Source organism: Colossoma macropomum, unplaced genomic scaffold (genome assembly GCF_904425465.1).
Source record: "Colossoma macropomum unplaced genomic scaffold, Colossoma_macropomum, whole genome shotgun sequence".
In the NCBI taxonomy this organism is placed as follows: Eukaryota; Metazoa; Chordata; class Actinopteri; order Characiformes; family Serrasalmidae; genus Colossoma; species Colossoma macropomum.
The window spans coordinates 24,437,455-24,456,858 of NW_023494800.1; the positions used below are offsets into that span (position 1 = coordinate 24,437,455).

General features: G+C 38.5%; 1 protein-coding gene across 2 annotated transcripts in view; it reads left to right on the forward strand.

Annotated features, from left to right (window-relative positions):
• Nucleotides 1-19,404, forward strand: part of sgcd (sarcoglycan, delta (dystrophin-associated glycoprotein)) — a 261,574-nt gene that overhangs the window by 207,374 nt on the left and 34,796 nt on the right. For both annotated transcript variants that reach the window (XM_036588835.1, XM_036588834.1), the window contains exon 6: nt 17,306-17,378. In XM_036588835.1, the coding sequence (XP_036444728.1) occupies nt 17,306-17,378 (73 nt within the window). The remainder of the gene's footprint in view (nt 1-17,305; nt 17,379-19,404) is intronic.

The following is a 19,404-nucleotide window of genomic DNA, read 5'->3' on the forward strand; positions in this document are numbered from 1 at the left end:
TGTATGGTTCCTAGAAACGTGAGCTCGGGGAAATCGGATTTGTTATTAGAAGTCTTCAGCGACCTTGGCTCACTGCTCGATATTAAGCATTGCCAATACAACCAACAACTGAGAAAAGTTTATTTGTGCCACCAAAGTAAAACAGTGAGAATCCCACCAAGCCATTATGAGAAAAGTGAAAAAGAAATAGCAAGCACTGGGAAACCATTTAAAGGGATGGAATGAGGGTGTAACAATGCACTAAAAAAGTCTTTCTATATCCGAAACCCTGCTACAAGATCCTGTCTGATGTTCTCTCTGGAGAAAGTTATATTGCAGCACTGAATCCACTCTCCATCAATTTTAGCAGTCGATGGTTAAAGAGGGCAAAGCAGTTTGCTTATGTACCCAAGTTTGTGGCTGTTTTAAGCTCGGAGCCGACTAGCAACTTAACACTAACATGATTAGGCATTGTCAAAAACAATGAAAAAATACTTCTTAGCCTAGATTAACATGATTGAGAGTCAAAATGAAAAGCTGTAGGCTGTCAGAAGTTCATAACTTAATTCTTAGTGGAACAACAACATTAACATTTGATGGAATGCCAGCTCAAGTTTTTAATACATTTCTTTGCTTGAATGCTAACTCAAATTTGTTATGCCATTATCATGCTAGTATGTTCAGGCAGTGGAACAACATCTGGGATGCTCAGATTTTTAATAACAGTTTCTTAGCTTGAATGCTGCTCCTGTCTGTAGTCATTTCATACTCATGCTCACACATGCTCATATATTAGTGGCGAACCATGATTATAATAGCTAGGCCTTCAGTTTGGGCCATAAATGTCAAACCTCTCCTCTAATTTCTGCTAGCACCCTTATGAGATTCCTATTTGTATGTTAACACTGGTGTTTTGATTTTAGATTAAAGACATATAAAGCTTGTAAAACTCGTTACATTTGTTAAAGACTTGTAAAGCACATTACATTCGTTTGTTTGATGCTTATGTAAACTGACATTCACATGCATTTTACCTTGCATTTTCTCAGAGTCCTGGCATAGAATGGACAGGCCACCATTGGTGTTCAGGGTCAGGGGCTTCCAGAAGGCCGAGAGTGATGTTTTTTCTCACAAAATTATTCCAATCTCAATCAAAACATGAGTGGTTGATGCCACTGTCACTTTATAATTATGCTGGTAGTTGATCTAATATGTACGTCCCTAACTTCAAGTCGTAACCAATGGGAGCTCACTTGGCTGCATCTGCTTAGATACCATGGAGAAAAAAATCTTGATTGAACAATTTTCTGTTGGACATTTCATGATTTTAACCCTTTTGTTTCCAACCATAACTTGACCAATGAAATAAGATTTACTACTGTATTGTATTACTACACGTTCAAATAAAACAAACAGGGTGATACTATCAAATAAAAATAAACAAAAAATTAGACAAACTCACAGAAATCATTAGGCCTTCTCTGAAGGTCTTGAAGGTCTTGAGGGTTTCCCTCTGTCATATATATTCTGTTAGATCGATGTCTTTATTCACCATCAGATCATGCACTGCCACTCATAAATGATTACATAAACTTCACATAAAAACATTTTTGTGTAGCTATTAGCTGTTTGAACATGGACACGCTAACTCTCTGGCTGTCACTATGGCCTAGTCTAGTTGCTGGCTACAACTACATTTCCCCATTTCCCAGGAGATGTGGATATGTAGCCTTAGCAGTAAATGACAATGAGGCAAAGTTAAATGAACCAAACAGCAACTGTATTGCGTTAAACATCCCGGGGCACAGAACGGCAGATAGGCTAACCAAAGTCGGACTTGAGCAGCTTCATCCTCTGTTAAATGGCAGCAGTCCAGGCATTTTCTACATTCTTTACTTTTTTGGTGTGTGAACACCAAACAATTTTATTTATTTCATAAAAATGTGATAAGCACTCCAGGTGATTTTTTAAAACAACAGTTTTATGTAGTTTTTGCTAGTCAAATACCAGTATTTACCAACTAAATGAAACTCAGTACATAACTTACTAGTAGTTCTTGAAAAGATTTTAAAAAGTGCAGACGTAAAGTTTACATATGTACAGGTGTATGCAAAAGTTTGGGCGTCCCTAATCAAATGACGTTTTGCTGATATTTGATATTTCCTGTTTTATTTTTTTCCAATATGTTAAATTTAGCTAATAATTAGAAATTGTGAACTAAAATCCTCACCAGTGATTCTACATGTTCTACATTTGAGAGCTTAGCTAATGACTTTGCTAATGAGGAATGCAAAGATTGACAAACAGTGGTGAAAAACAACCCCAGTGGAAATGTCTTTTATGGGCATTATATGGGGAGACCTTTTCCACCATAGTCAAGCCATCATTTCTTCTGCCCCCCACCCTTCAGAATAGCTGAAAAGAGACTATATAATGAATTATACTGGGAGACAGTTGAGGGGCATAATGAAATTTGTAAAACGGAGAGTGTTCCACTGCGGTAATTAAAATGGCCTGTGACAGGGGAAGTGGAGAAATAGGATGGAGGATGTTCACACATTCTCTCTCCCCCTCCCTCTTCTGCATGTTCTCAGTCAGGAGCAGTCCACAGGGTAATGATATTACCGGTTGGGATATTTAAAATTTTTTTATTTTGCGCTAATGATAATTAAAGCTCATTGATTAGCCTCAATTATATCCCATTGACTCGCTGCGGTGGAAGCTAATTTGAACTGAATACCACACTTGATAATAATGATGACGCTTGCCGAAACACTTTTTTTTCCTTTTTATTTTTTTGGATCATCAGCTTTCCTGGCAGTGCATTCAAATATTCATTAGTGTGTTGAGAAATGATGCACAGTGTAATGGTATTTTGGTCTTCCTCTAGTGCTGAACTAAAATTGAAGGGGGGCTGAGGGGGTCCCTGACCTCCCATTAAAACTGAGTCCTGTGCCATTTCCTTGTATAAAATCAGACTTTTCTAACAAAGTACCCTCACATGAGATGACCGAGCAAGTTTTCAGCATGTTCAGCATTACACAGAGCACAAGCATTTTTTTCCTTTACTTTGTGGTATGTAGTCATATATTACAGTTAGAGCTGAAGATTACAGTAACAACTCAAGAACAATGTCTCTGCACAAATAACCTACTATTGAAGTTTTATGTTGTTCACTTTTTTCAGAATTTCTTGCAGATAAATATATGACGCTAGATATACTTGTATGATACAAGACAAATGTGTGGTACTAGATATGATGCTGGTTCTCAAATTATTCGTGTCAAATCATAACATATCAGATCTTTAAGTAGAAACTGTAAAAATCTAATTGTAGACGTGTCCTTAGTGATGAACAGAGCTGTAGATCATGTAACATGAAGAAAGAATGATTTTCTAATAAAATAATTATCCAGAATGCATCCTATTTGAAAGCAGAAATCAAATTTTGAAACAGAAAACAAACAAGAAATGACTATAAATAGACAAATTCAGCATGTTCTTTAACAATTATAAACTATGTTGCTCTCAAAAAACTTAAAATAGTAATTAAAACACCTAAAACACCTCCTGGTATTTCACTCTACACCAGGGATCTCAAAGTACGGGCCCACGGGACACCTTCATATGCATCACTTATTTACTATTTATCCTTAAATTATTTTAAGTAAATGTAAATACTTACATCTGATGGCTAAATTTGCTCCTCCCACCAGACACTGTGGCTGGTTACTCAACTCTGAAATATAAAATTGGTATATAAAATCAGCTTAGATGAGGTTAAAAGCAAAAACAAAGCGCTGCAGGCAAGAGGAACCATTAAAACAAAAACCCTGACACAGTGTGGACGCTGCACACTAAGTGAGTATGGCTGTAATTTAGCTATGACTAACATAATAATTACTCTAATTTAGACTGATAGTTAAATCTGTCTTTGTGGATTCATTCATTGCATAACAGTAGATGCAGTGTGTCAGAATCATCTACAGAATTATTTAACCAGTCCACAGATAATACAGATTTTACTGCTCTTCATTGCCAGCAGTTCACTCGCAATAACTTCACTCATGTTCAGCAGTGTTATCATAATAAGAGTCCCATATAATACTACTTAATATTAATATTATATTGATCCAATCAGGCACTACAACAGTTAATAAATGCTCTGTGTATTGTGTACTACAATAACAATAATTCAGGGCTGTAATAATAATAATACTTGGAAAAAATGGAATACTTTTTTCCTTACATTTTTTTAACTGTCCCCCTTGGATATGACCACTTAGCTAGTAGTCACCTGAGACACCTGGTCTACACTGTGTAAGTTATCATTGAACAAAATTACCATTATTTATAGGACTTAATTGATTCCAATCTTCTTACCACAAGTGTACATATTTAATTTGTTTTTTTAGAGCAAGCTTCATATCTTTAGTTTCATGTGTAGCAAACAGTCAACCTACAATATGAAAGTGCTAGCAACCACAAGAGCAGCAGTGGTATGCTAATACCCTTTTTCTCCACACCACCACTGCGGTTCTTTTGTTTGAGCTGAGAAGATTAACAGTCCGTGAAATGTGGAACAGGAGATTTCCTTAACAGAGGAAAGAAGGACGCCACATTTCATGGTTTTATCATGGCTGAATGGGGAATGTGCTGCGCTGAGTGACCATTGGCTTCCTGTCAGGTGACCACAGTGAGTAAATGATAAAGAGTCCATAAAAAGCGGTGAGTTATGCTTAAGCCACTGCTTTACCTGCAGACCCTCTCCTTGGAGACTCTCTACAATGCTGAAATAAATCTCCTGGACACTGGTCACCCTCGCCAGATTAGATTCTCAGCTTGAGTCGCATAGAGACTTGCTGCTGTGTTTTACGCCTCTTTATGTACAACTATACGAGATGAAACCATATGAAGCTGTAAAGTGACAAGCGATAAACGATATAGTGCCGTTTTAGGGCCGGCTTGGTCTACATCCACCGTCCTTGGCAGCTGAGATGATCGTCAAATGTAGAAGAATTTGTGGAGTGTTTTTATGCCATTGTTGAACCAATAACCATCGCAGTTAGTGGCAGATTTACAACAAAGAGACAACTGAGTGAAAATAAATCCAACCAAGCACTGCACAGACTTACGGCAAATGACCAAGTCACAGATTATTATCAGAGGTGGCTTAGAGAAGCCTTGACTTTGCACCATTAACCAAACCTAGTAGAGGATGTCGTAAAGATGGCAACATATTTACCCAAGCTTTTGTTTGATGGTAGTAAGTGGCTCCACCCTAAGATCAGGTCAAGGACACACTCGTACACACACATACAATCAGACTAGGGATGTAACCAAATTGGAAAACATTATTCAGAAAGAACATAATGTTCTAAACTGTTATGAATGCATATTTTTGTGCATGCTTTAGGCTAGTCATGGGCTTAGAATTATAAGGTCCTATAGATGAGCAACCAGGAAACATTTATAAAAATGTTTTGTATTATATTTAAATGCTTTTTAGTGTGGCAGTTGTACACGATTGTTTGATATGAAGAAAACTAGATCTGTTTGATCTGTTTTATCTCGCCATGGCTGACTCTGTGGAGAGGGGTGAATTTTTCCACAATTCCTCTTTCTCTTTCAGTGCTCAAAACAGTTCAAATATACAGGGCCAACAGTGTCCTAGTTCATCTGATAACAGAGTCATTGTATTTGATTATATTAATTAACAAATATCCAAAGTGATTTCCAATCTGCTGGCTGAATGGACAGTAGGGGGCCTGCAGAAAGAGCTTAAACTGGCAAAATGAACTGTTTCACACATAAATGCATCCCATCTGACATCAAGAACCTTTCTTGTTTGTTTTTTTTTAACCATAGGCAGGTGCCTCTTGTTATTAAGTGACTGGTTTTAGAGACAGTACAGTTTATTCACAAAGCCTGTAAAATATGGTTCTCCTCTGTCAATCAGAAACATGCTTCTCAACTACTGAAAACTCACAGCCTTCCTAATTAACATCACTAACCAATTTAACTCTGCTGAACTGATGAAGCAGATTTTGTAGAAACCAGTTTATGTGGAAGAGGCCTATTGAAGGAGCAAATGTTTGATTAAGCTTCCTCAGTCATGACTACTGCATCTATCTAAATAATGGAAAATAATTGAGGCTTTTTAGGTTAAGCCATAATGAACACATTTTCAAGTACAGCAGGACAAATTCAATACACACTTACATGATTGTGAAAATCGGTCGAATGATATGAGGACAACATGCCACTTGGGGAAGGGTGGCAAGAATGTGTAAACATTTAGCTGTCTGTCAGCTCAGTTTTTTGTCAAAAGACATGCTCTGCTCATTTGTCTCATTTTTTCCATTAGAAGTCACCAGATCTAAATGCAGCCTTACTAATCTCCAAAATAATCTGAAATGGTGGCTGGGGCTACCAACTGCACCCAAAAGTCTCTTGCCTGTTCAGCAACGCATCACTTTTATGCATTGGCAAAGTCTTGTGACACTTATGAACATATGTACATATTCAATATTCTGTTGCTTGTTTCTCTTCTTAAAAAATGTGCTCATATCACTTCAGTTCTCCAACAGCTGCACTGCCTACTTACTTCATATCCAGTCTTGACCTCCAAGGCTTTAATAAGTCTAGTATATAGCTGACCTCTTTCTCTCCTATATTTCTGCCTTTACTCTTAGGTCTTCCTACACTGACCTCTTGGTGATCCCTGCCTTCAAACTTTTTTTAGTGCTATGGCTTCTAGATTATGGAACATGATTCCTCTTTCTCTCCAACTCTACTCCTCCTATTCCTCTTTTCTTTCAAAGTCCAGCACAAAACGTCTCTGTTCATTATTGTGATTTTGTTTTTCAGTTGACTTTTTTCCCACATGGTTATGTACACTAGATTTTATTTTCCAATGTTTTCCTGTTTACCTGATTTGGTCTGTTAGTCTGACAAGTCTTTTTAATATATATACAGTCATATGCAAAAGTTTGGGTTCCCCTGGTCAAGTGACGTTTTATTGATTTTGAGTGAAAAGAATTTAACACATCCTCTACAGAGACACAGTTCTGCACATTTTAATGCACACTTACTGTGTATTTAATGAATTTAACATATTGGGGGAAAAAAACAGACATAAAATGCAGCCTGTGCAAAAGCCATGGCACATTTTATATTTTGTTTTTTTTTTTCTTCAACATGTTAACATAAACAGAAATTGTGCACTAGAGTTTGTAGGAAAATGTCATATTTTCATGTGTTTCCTGTAAAGGTTGTGTTATCAACACAGCATGTCATTTGACCAGGAGTGTTCAAATGTTTGCATAAAACTGTATATGTGGCTTCTTTTTTATCCTGTCAAACTTCCTGATGTCTTTGTACACTCTATATTGATACTGTCACCCGATTGTAAAGTGTCCTTGGGAATGACAGAGGAGCTAAAAACATAGCTAAGTTATTAATTTCATCTGGAGTTGAGTCAGTTACTCATATTTATTTTATACATACATTTTATACATATATTTTCAGATACAGAAACAGGTAAAGGCAGTGGTGTTGCATTACATCTCTACATTGCACCAATAACAATCGTGCATTGTGAAGTTATCTCTATCTGTGCTTTATTTGATTGTACTGATTTCTTCCAAAGGTCAGATCAAGGACACACACTTACAGCTCCCCACCACACACACACACAACACACTGTGGTTGTCAGTGTCAGTGCTTTCTGCTCACTGTTATGGTGACTAATAGTCTCATTGCTGCGGATGATGTTATCTCACTCACAAAGGGTCTGTTTCTTCTCTCAGTGTGCGAAAGTGTGTGTGTATCTAGGTTGGGCTTTTGAACGTGCTGTCCAGATGGTACAACACCACAGCCTGTGGGGAGGTTGTCAGCACCTAAGAACTTAATGCAATCCTGCCACTTCGTTGCTAAAACTCACACCCACTTGAGCTAATAAAGCCTCTTGGTGGGTCGCCGCTTACAAGTGTCCTCTGGTGTGATCTTGGGCACTTTACGGGTTTTTTTATGCACTTCGTCAGAGTGCGCACTCCACTGACCTTATGTCGACGCCCGGTACATCACGCGTGACAATAGGCCTCTTCCACATTGAAGCGCATTCCTGAAACAAAGAGTCGCTTCCACAATAACAGGCCCTCTGGGAAGCTGCCTACAAGTTGCTGTGATTTTAGCCTGGAATTACACGCCGCTGGCTGCTGACAGATAGTTGCAATTTCCCCTCATTTGGCCACCTGCAGCGTTGCGCGTCTGACACAGCAGCCCGTATTGCGGCTAATGGATGACATGGAGTCTTCGGCATTAATCTAATGTAACAAGATGTTGTGCTAGGGCTACACTGTGAGCTTTATTTGGAAGCATGTGGGCTATAATTTTTCTCACACTATCAACACTCTTCTTTTGAACTGTATAGTATGTCTCCATTAATGAGACACTTTGTACAGTTTTTTTTGCCAGCATTTTTCCTTACCTCCCTCATTCAACTGTGAGCCACTGAATTTGAATAATAATTTAATATTACTATTTGTTATATTATTTGTTAGCATTATATGTAGCTTTATAGCTCATTAATTCATTTTTTTAGGATGGGTTCAGGTATAGAGCATCAGGTAATAAAGGACAGTTTAAGTAGGGTAATTAAATTACAGATTTTTTTTTTGTGGCAGAGCATTGCCTTTCAGTGTCTGTAACACTGGACATGGACATGTAAGGGTAACACTTTACTATAGGGCAGTTTAGGGCTAAACCGCACTTACATAAGCCCCTCAGGACAACTGATGTAGACCTACATAAACATTAAAAGCATTTCTTCTAATAGACATCATTTGTCATAAACATAACATCTACATTTTTTTTCTGACATTAGATTCTTATGCTACATTCTGGGGTAAAATAATATAGGCTTTGTAGTTTAGAGAATGTCACAGTGACAGTGCTAATAATGCAACATAGCATGCGACGTCAGGCTAGTTCAACAAATGTGAACATCTTCTGTAGCCTTTAGATAAAGTGAGTTTATTTTACCATTAGATTTAAGGTCTGTCACAACAAAATCATATCGCTGACGTACACTAAGCAAAGTCAGGCGTGCAGCACGTGCGAGTCAGTATATACATATTTATATTTGAATAGTATTTAGCACGATGAATAAAGTCATGTGTAAGTCTGTATGCTGTTAAAAATTTCAGCAACACGAACTTAAACACCTTCCGCGTCCCTCTGAGCTTATGTGTAGGTCTTATATCGTGTTATGAACACTGCTTTACAGTAACATGTTACCCATATAATACACTGTCTCATACACAGAGGATTACTAAAACAGAGGATTTGTGTCTACAATGTTACTGAAGAAGGTATCACATTCTTTCAGAGGTTTAGAAGATAAAATATAGATGAAACAAGTAGCCTCTTCCCTCACACTCCCTGGTAGATGCTGGCTTCTACAATGCAAAAAGCCCTTATCTTACATCTTTTTCCAACCTCTCCAAGAATTTAACAGGCTGTTTTTGTTACTGTGCCTTTCAGACTGACAGTCATGTGCAAAAATGTTAACACTCCCCTGTTTTGCTGATTTATATTTATTATTGAAATACAAAATGTGCCATAATGTTTTACGCAGGCTACATTATATATATTTTTTTTTCTCCAATATGTTAAATTGAGCAAATGAACAGTAACTGTGCATTGAAATGTGCTTTCTCTGTAGTAATTAGTGTTAACTAATTTTCCTTTAGAATATCAACTGGGGGTGCTGAAACTCGCATAAGACTGTGTTTATGTAAATTACTTCTGTTCTGATTAGCTGCCTCATATTGTGCCTCAGTTTAAAAAGCAGTCCAGGCTGACACACTCCTTATAACTTCAATATAAATGGGTGGGGCTAAACTGCTGTAGGCTGAATAGCTAGTTATAAGTAAAAATGCTGTATATATAAATATATGCTGTATGTATATAAGTATATATAACCACTTATTTGCTAGTTATTAAATCACACAAATGGTTTTATGTTGGTTAAAATAACACATCAAATGTGCCAAAACGAAGCAGCAATAATACTGCTAGTCCCACATTACCATATAACATACTGCCCCATATTACCATATAACACTTTTCCTTATGACCTGATGTCCTGGAATGCTTGAGTCCACCATATTTATTTATGACATTTGACTCTGAAGCCATTAAGCATGTGCTTCATTCATATATTCATGCAATGTCAGCCCTCAGAGACATCAATCCAATGCAAATATACCCCTAAAAAACACACATGCACTATGCTACAGTTCCTGCTCACATGCAATGATAAACACAGCATCATCTTACAGGGAGGAACTAGCCCCTTTCAAATTCATGGGGCGGCCACTGTTGTCCATCGACGCTCTCTCAAGCCTCCAGAGAAAAGTCATTAGGTGAATCTTTATGAGGCTCTGGAACGCTGGTGATAGATATGGCTGCATGGCCCATAACTCGGCCGATTGATCAGAGGCGAAGACCGCGAGTGCCAAAGAGGTCGCAGGCGACGTTATGGAAACACCATTGATGAAATAATTTCAGGGCGGGCCAACATGCGCAAGTTAAACTAAAAACTCAAATGGCTTTATCGATCGCACATTCAATCTGTTTATGGACATTTATCGCGGTCACATTACAGGGTGTCAGCAGGGGAGCGCCGCCAGGGTTTTGTTTAAACGAACCAGCCATTGAACTTATCCTAGGAATACACAAGTCAGTCAAAGTGCAGGGGCGGGGAGAAATGATTTATTTGTACCCTCCACAGGTGGTTTATTGAGCTGTTTGTGTTGGAATTAAACCTAAATTTGCTGTAGACAAAAGAGCAAAAGTGGCACCTCTTTACGTGACGGACAGATGAGTGCTGAAATCTTTTATGAGAAGTCAATGCAATGCTGCTAGTGGAGTTATTACATATTAAAAAGTGTTCATGGAAAATTGACACACAAGGGGTGCTGCCTTTGTGGGTTATAACAGCTGTGGTTTCCTCTTGTTCTCGCAATAGGGCAGTTACACATGGGCAACTCTTTTAACCCACCCCACTCCCTTCTTTCTTGTCCTTCACTGTAACAGTGTTTCCTGGACTCTGCTGCAATCCAGACAAATGCACTTTAATCATTTCACTCCCAAGGGCAACGATTAGCATCTCTGAACTGTAACTGTAGCGCTGGTGCCAGAGTACTTTATAGAAAATGTGTGTGTGCGTGCCCAAAGCCTGCTGTGTGAAGACCCTGCTGCTACAGCTTAGCCTTTTTCACCGCTACAGATCTCTGGAAGCATGCAAAAAGGAGCTCCGTCTTGGAAACTATCAGAAAAGGGGTTATTTGACGTATACATGCTCTACCCACAATTGCACTGATTCTGAGGAACTGTTGGAAGGTTGTACATGCTTTACAGAACAGTGATGGAAAGTTTGATTTGTTTTGCGAAAATGCTTCTTTTGAACATCCAATTCTACTGATTCCTTTTCGTGCCAGGAGTGGGGAGCGGTTGGATGCTATTGAGTGGATTGACTCAATAGCATCCAACCGACTCTCTATGAATGGGGGCTTCGTGATAAATCTTAGCTGATGTACAAAATCACATACTGAATAAAAACTGCTCTTAAAAGCTCTCATTATCTGTAACTGTAGCATGGGTACAGACCAAAAAAAATCACTCAACATGTTTCAGTGTGAGCCTTCATCACCTCTGACTTATGACAGTGGGCCTTTTTACTTCATAATGTTACAGGCCTAAACAAAACTGCAAAGACTGCAAATGACAGCAACATAGAATCTACTCCCAGGCTAATAGTAGCTCGATTACACAACAAAAAACTTTTCTAAGCAATAAGAACACGAGAGGAAGTGTGTTATTGCAAACAATACTACAGCAGCTCGGTCATCAGGGACGCAGGAAGTGGAGGTGCTGAGGGGGCTGCAGCACCCCCTGATGTCAGGATTGCAAATGTTAAAAAATAAGGAACAAAATAAAACGTTCTGAACTTTACAGTAATTTGAGCATAGTATAGAGTCATTTATGCCTGTTTTGGAGCAAAGTTTATATTTTATATTTGCAAAACCTGCAGTAGTCGTGCATGGTTTAAGTGAAGGCTGTAGTTTCATTACTGTGAGCCAAAAACTGTCCACTTTGGGGCCTCAAACAAATGCAGGTTGACATGCAAAAAGAGGTATAGAGTTACTGGTAGGTTCTGAGGCCCAAAACAGCCTAATATTGTTTTTAAAGTTAAAAGGAATAATCTAATATAATAATTAAATTTTTGTCAACCGTTATATCTCCCCCAAAGTGTGTTTGTGTTAAATCTCAGCATGTGACTGTGAGCACGTTTTGCATCATACAGAGCTTTCACAATGTCACATTCAGCTCAGCTTTTCAACCTCAATGTTGTTTTGCTCCAGCCAGTCTGTAAAGCATTTCATGTCCCATCTTATTTGCTGAATTGTATTCTGTTAGTTTCTGACTAATTCCAGTTTGTGTAGTTATTCCTCCATCACAGTTGCCGACTTAAAACCTTGCCTAGGAACAAGGACGGGTTTGGAAGTTTGATGCAGGCCTGTTGTCACACTCGTTAGAATCTGAAAAATAGGCTGCCAACTAATATATTCTCTAGCATTTGTATTCACTAAAGTAGAAAATGAGCGACAGCGTAAAGAAAGTCATTAATTAATGACCAGTGCTCAGCACAATAAGAGCCATTGTGTAAAACGCTTCTAAACCAATCACATTGTGCCTTCTGAATGGACTGTTATATAAATGCAAAATAAATATTATTTGAAATTAATAATGCATTCCAAATTATTCTATTTTGACAAAAACTGTGTTGCGTGCCCCACTTTCTCATTAGTTAGAATTAGTTAGCATTTCCGTCAACGTTCTGTAAATCTTGTCTAACTTCACAACAGTTGTTAGTTGCTGAAAGAATGCACTTGTGGGACAAGCATAAAAGGTCAATTTAGCCTTTTTAATTTTCTCTAATTATCAGATAATTATTTATTGTGATCTCTAAATGCTAAAACTGCACATACATTTAAAAGAAAACATAATGACTAACAAGGCTGCACATTCTTAGCATTCTTAGTAAGAGTATGTGGTTTATCAACTTTGGAAAGTTAAATACTTTCTTAATTTACACCACTAGAGGGCCTGTGAAGGCCCCTTCCATCAGTATTTTATCGTCTTAACCTTTAGAAAAATGCAGCATCATCTTCTGTAACATCCTAGATAAGGATCCACTGTTTTATTCATTCTCGGGCAGGGACTGAGGCTTTGCACTGCATGCTAAGTTTGTGGTAAATATCGCATTTGCAGTTTAGCCTGACAGCAAACAGATGCAGCCAAACAAGCTGGTTTTCCTCCAACTTTTTGAGTCCGTCTATGAATCACTGCTCTACAAATCAGACGGCCACTTCAACTGAAGCCTCCATCAAGAGCCTCTGCTCATACAACTAACTTTTAGTTCCTAAGGTGTTCCAGGAGAGGCCATGGCCCTTTTTATAATCTGTTTGCCATTCATGAGAGGCGGCAGCACAGCTGAATTTGGTGGGAGAAAAAAATCCTTGTCTAAGAGCTGCTTCACCTTCGGATCCACAGCTGGAACAGGGCAAATATCTTGGCCAAGGGAAGCTTGTTATTTACTCCGGGGGGCTCTTGGCTGTGTGTAGGTCTGACGGCGGGATGGGGTACTGTGAATGTTTCATTTGGAGCTTCTATTTTTTTTGCACTTCAGGCTTTGGAAAGTCTGAGAGCTTTCCAGGTAGGGGGATATTTCACTTCTGTTTTGGAGTCCACCAGTGTCCTTGGTGGATGTGCTGGATATGGAATGAGGTTGCTAGCTGCACTGCTGATTGAGATCTACGGTGGAACCTGCCTTCTCTATTACAGTGGGCTGATGCTATCAGGCTGGGTTCATGCTGATGCATCAGATACACAGTCAATATTCTGTTTCTCACATGCCTTACTTGGTGCAGCATTTCAAACCAGCCAGTTTTAGCATCTTTAATATTGTAGTGTAGTGGGCTGACTTGTTGGTTTCTTGTGTTTACCGCCTTAGTAATAACTGTATTGATTTTAGTTTGTGGGACTGGAAGAGGGTTGGTGAATTGACCAGGGTTCTAGGCTCGCTATGCCACTGATACTCACAACAAACACACAGGGACAACTGTTAGTGTTGGCTGTGTAGTTTTCAGTTGTACACAGACCTCAGGGGAAGTACTGGGAGGGGAAAGCCTGGCCAGAGTTGAAAGTGCCTTATCATGTTCAACCTAACCCAACAGAAAAGAACTGTGAAAGAACAAAATATTTCATTTTAATCTTTAACCATATCTCACCTAATGTCTTGTTGGCAGTACATGGAGAAACTTTGGTTTTGTCTTTCATTAAAGTCATTAAAACCAGCCGCCAGAGTATCTAGGACATGTGCAGGTCTCATTGGGCATAGTGAAATAGAACTGTGCTTCCTATGTGCTACCATGTTTTTCATCACTGTGTATAAGAAGCACAATGCTGCCTTTATTATTAGATGCACTGATTTCAGAATGAGTGTGCACAGAACTGATTTGTTTCATCAGAGTAACAATAGAAAAAACATTCTGAGAAAAGCATATCTAAAATAATACATGCTATCCATACAGAATGCTGAGAAATTAGTTCACACTTTCATAACTACTAGATTAGAGCACTGTAATGTATTACTGACTGGTTGCCCTGCTGCCTCTCTAAACCGGCTCCAGCAGTAGCCTGTGTGCTTTCTAGGTAAAGAAGGTTTGAGCATATTATTTAGCATTATTTAGTTTACACTGGCATCCTGTTAAGTTTTGCATTGACTGCAAGGTCTGGCTTATGACATTTGAAGCTCTTGGCTTAGCTCTAGCATATCTCACTGATCTGTTGAAGCACTTCACTCAGCTGTGGCAGGATTACAGCAAATGTCATTTTCTTATATGGCTCCTAAATATAAGGAGTAGGAATGCAAAGTTGATACATACACACATTATGTAAGTTGCTTATCCTCCTGGGTCGTAGGGGTATGCTGAAGCCTATTACAGCGGTCAAGGCAGGAAACACCCTGGACAGGTCGCCAGTCCATCTCAGGGTAGACACACAGACATTCACACCTAGGGGCAATTTAGTGTCTCCAATTGGCCTGACTGAATGTCTTTGGACTGTGGGACAAAACCCATGCAGACACGGAGAGAACATGCAAACTCTACACAGAAAGGACCCTGGTTGCCCTGCCGGGAATCGAACCCAGACCCTTCCAAAAGTAGAAGTATTACGGATCACTTCTGTCTGTGGTCTGTGATTGTGCTGTTTTTAAGAGATTTTAAGGTTTTGTAACTAAATTGAGTACTATATGATTAAGGATTGTATTATTATTATTATTATTATTATTATTGACTTCTTTTTTAATCAACATTGTAGTTTGTGACAGAAACCTATGAATCTATGATAAATGACTTCATTAGATCATTTTCTTCACATACCTAAATAAATCCAACATCAGTATAAATCACATTAAGGATGAGAGTCAATTAAAAAACAGAAATAGTTGCTTTTGTGCCTCAGCATTAAAGAGTTAAGCTGGTTGAATGGTGTGATTATGGGAAAAATAGTTATTATTGTGATTATATTTCTAAAATATTTTGGCTGCTTAGGTAATAATATTGACATTATTGCTTTTACAAGGGTACCTCCTCCTTCACGCTCATAGCACTCTGTTTCCCATTTAGCTGGCAAAGAGTCCCTAGCTGATTTAAAACACAGTGGATATTTATTGTTTATTTACTAAAGCTAAAACATCACTTGCAGCTGAAGCTGTCGCCTCTGGTATGAAGCAAACACACAGCTCAATATGACTTTAAATGCAAAGTTAATAGCCTCTGTGTTTCATATCAGTAGGCTCAGTGCAAGAGTCTGTTTACGAGCATACAAAAGAAACATTTGAGAATGGATCTTTAAAGAACCATTTTAGTAAATGCAATGAAATGTATTGAAGTTTAAACAACCTGCACACAATGTAAAGCTTTTTTACCAATAACAGTGTTCATCATTTACTTTTAAGAGTGTAGCTCTGGTTAAGGTGACCCATGACTATGTCCACTTGGTGGAGTAAAAGTACCACACCAGCCTGCCCTCCTGAACTCCCCTCCACACCCCTGCTGTGATCTGGCCGTGCTCGAACCCTCCCCCGTGTTTCGGCGTCCTGCTCATGCCCCACAAATTTCCATCTGGAGAGCAGAGTCTGTTCCACCTGGACCCGCCATTACGCCAAGACTTATCTGTCCCTCCTGAGCAGAGCCGTGTACCTCTTTACATATTTTTGTCGTGGATTTCATGCTTTCTGGACAACGGTGTGATTTAAGTGCGTCCCTAAAGGTAATGCCAGCACTGTAAATGCATGGCGAAAGCACTTCAGCATTGCTTGGACCCTAATTAAAAAAAGTTGGCCCTTTTTTCACCTTCCTAAAAAGAACTTTGTACAGAAAAGTTTGCAAGATGACACATAATGTAGAATTATGTATTGAAAAAGTATGCCTTATGTCCCTTTGGTGCTACCCATTAAAAAGTGACTAGCTTCTTTCTCCGTACTATAAATGAAAGGTGATGTGTTTTCTATAGAAAAATATTCATTGGAAAGTCAAAATCAAGTCAAGATCACTTACTGTAGCACTGACATAACACATTCATGCGCACTGATTCAAGTTGAGGCAGCGACTAATGACAGCTAAAGTACCTCAGCATTAAAGCTGGTTTTGAGTTCAAGACACAACATGATTGTGTATTTATGAACGTTTTAAACTACTCAGTTTTAAAGAGTAAACCTCTCATAGCTGCAGTGGGTAGTTACTCAAAAAAAAAAAAAAAAATTTCACTATTTTCACTTAGAAAATCAACAGAACGTGTTTTGACCAGGGGTGTTACGACTGTAAATGCATTTACAAAGCAACCTATCCAAATAAAGTGTTGCCGAAGTTTTTATATTTAAACTGTTGTAAAGTGCACTGTAAAATGAAATAAAAACCAACTTATTTCCAAATATGTAATGCTATAAATTGAACTGAACTTGGTTGGTATCCTGTTTGAACATTAAAAAAGCAGTGAAATTCTTACTCCTTAGCACTGTTGAGCTGGGCCCGGCGAGAGGGGCAAGGTTATCGTTTTACTTTCGCCAGGGATCCATTGGGACGAGGCCGGGCGCCTGCAGTCGATGCTGTAACTTCAGAGATTATGTCCATTGATTTTAGCGTGTTGGCCGAGCGCGGCTAAGGCTCTATGTTCTGCTTTGTGGTTGCAGGGGCAGAGGGAGCCGTGTTCAGCAACTCGGTGGAGACCCCACACGTCCGAGCGGAGCCCTTCAAAGAGCTGCGGTAAGAGCTTTCATTATTCACCGCTCAGGGGGGATAACAAAAAAAGGCACTGTGCAAGGAGAAGGGGCTTTAAAGGGTAACGGTACTCTAATCAGCTTATCAGAGCGCCATGCTAACGCTAGACACCACATGGAATCAAGTGATGTGAAGCATTGAAAAAACAGCTGATCACAGATGCAGCACCAAGTGTGCTTTGATGCATCTGAAATTAAATGGACACTCCAGCCAGACTAGGAAAGCCCCCTTCAGATGATCTATCTTGAAAGTGGGAGGACATTATTTTTGAAAAACTGCAACTGCTTTGGGAAGGAGGTGTTAAAGGGCGGTGTGCACATGTACACATTGATACTGCCTTGTGTGAATTTGCGTTGTCGTTATTTATTTTTCGTCAGGTGACGAATGCAGAAGAAATGTCAGATGACTTATGTTAATAGTTACTGTTAGGAAGCTAGAAAACACATTTCAAACAGCTCTAACCACCATTTCATTTAAGATCCACCCCAACTCTGTTGCAAGTTTTCCCCCCACCTTCAAGAGATCATCAGAAGTGGATTTTCTTCTAGTATGACATCGTGTCCCTTTAACATCTGATTTACTAAGGCAGTAGCTAATTAAGTGAATGTGCACAGGACCACCTTTAACTGCACATGCTCATGCCACAGCGTGTTAGTGGACAAACTCAGGTCAAAAAGGAAAATAAACGTTCAGTTAAAGAGAAATAGCATAATTAAGAAATATGATTCTTTCCCACCAAAACATTCTACATGGATATAGATCTGCTCCACATTGTAAAAAAAAAAAGTAGAATTTGGAAAATAAGGATTGCGCGCGCATGTTGCACATGTTTTTTCAATAATTGAGCCGCCTGGTTTTAGAAGGCAGAGAAAAATTCAGGTGAAACCAGCCACCTATAGTTGCTCAAATTTTAGTAAATCAGATGAAATATGTAATCTGACACATTTCCAGTATCTCCACCCGTTTTCTATGGAGTCAGATTCATGCCATTAAAAATCTGAATTTCAGTGTTATTGTTTTGAATCTGTATCATACCATCTGAAATTGAATTCTGTACTGAAATTTAATTTTAAGGTTTGTAAGACAGAAACTGAGTTTTATCGTCCATGATGTAAAACTAAACATCTGATATTTAGTATCTAAGCAGTTCGGTTTTACTGTTAATTCACATGTTCAGATTCACATTCAAAATAAAATCCAGGTGCCTTGTAGGCAAAAGCAGTCGAAAACTGAATCTCTTCCCCGCTCCGCCCCTCCCCTTTGTACCTACACTCACTGGCTATTTTGTTAGAAACACCTACCATACAGGTACACTTGTAGTTACTGACTGTAGTTCATCTGTTTGATAAACTGCAGCAACAGATAAGCTACAGTAAGTCACCTCAATGTTGTTTTGAAAGTAAAGAGCGCTCTCTTATAAACCTTAAATTCAGTTTTAGTTCAGAATTCAGTCTCAGGTGGTATGAATTAGCTTAAAAATACTAGCATTCAAATTCATTTTTTTGCATTAAACTCAAATTTCTAACGGGATGAATAATTTCTGTGTGATCCATGCATATGCGTGCATGGAGAGGGAGAGAAATGGGTCATTCCAGGCCATTTCACCTAGGACCTGTCTGGTCATGTCATCAGTTTCATGAAAAAATTCCAACAAAAACTGAGTTTAATTCATGCAACCATATGAAATTTCAAAACTGTGATCCAATTAGATTTGTAGTTATGAATATTAAAAGATAAACTCTGCATTTTGAATATTGTCTTTAACTGCTTACAGAATGACTGAACTGAAATAATAACTGGACATAAATACAGCACTAAGAATAATATTTTAATTTAAATAAATGGTGTCATATTAATACATTCCTACAACAGGTAATTTATTGGATGATGTACTGTTTTATGACAGCTTGTGCAATATTTTATCATATATATCATATTATATATAATAATATTTTTACAAAATATAAGATTTTGTGTATGTAGTATTCCTACGTTTCTTTCAAACCTGTGA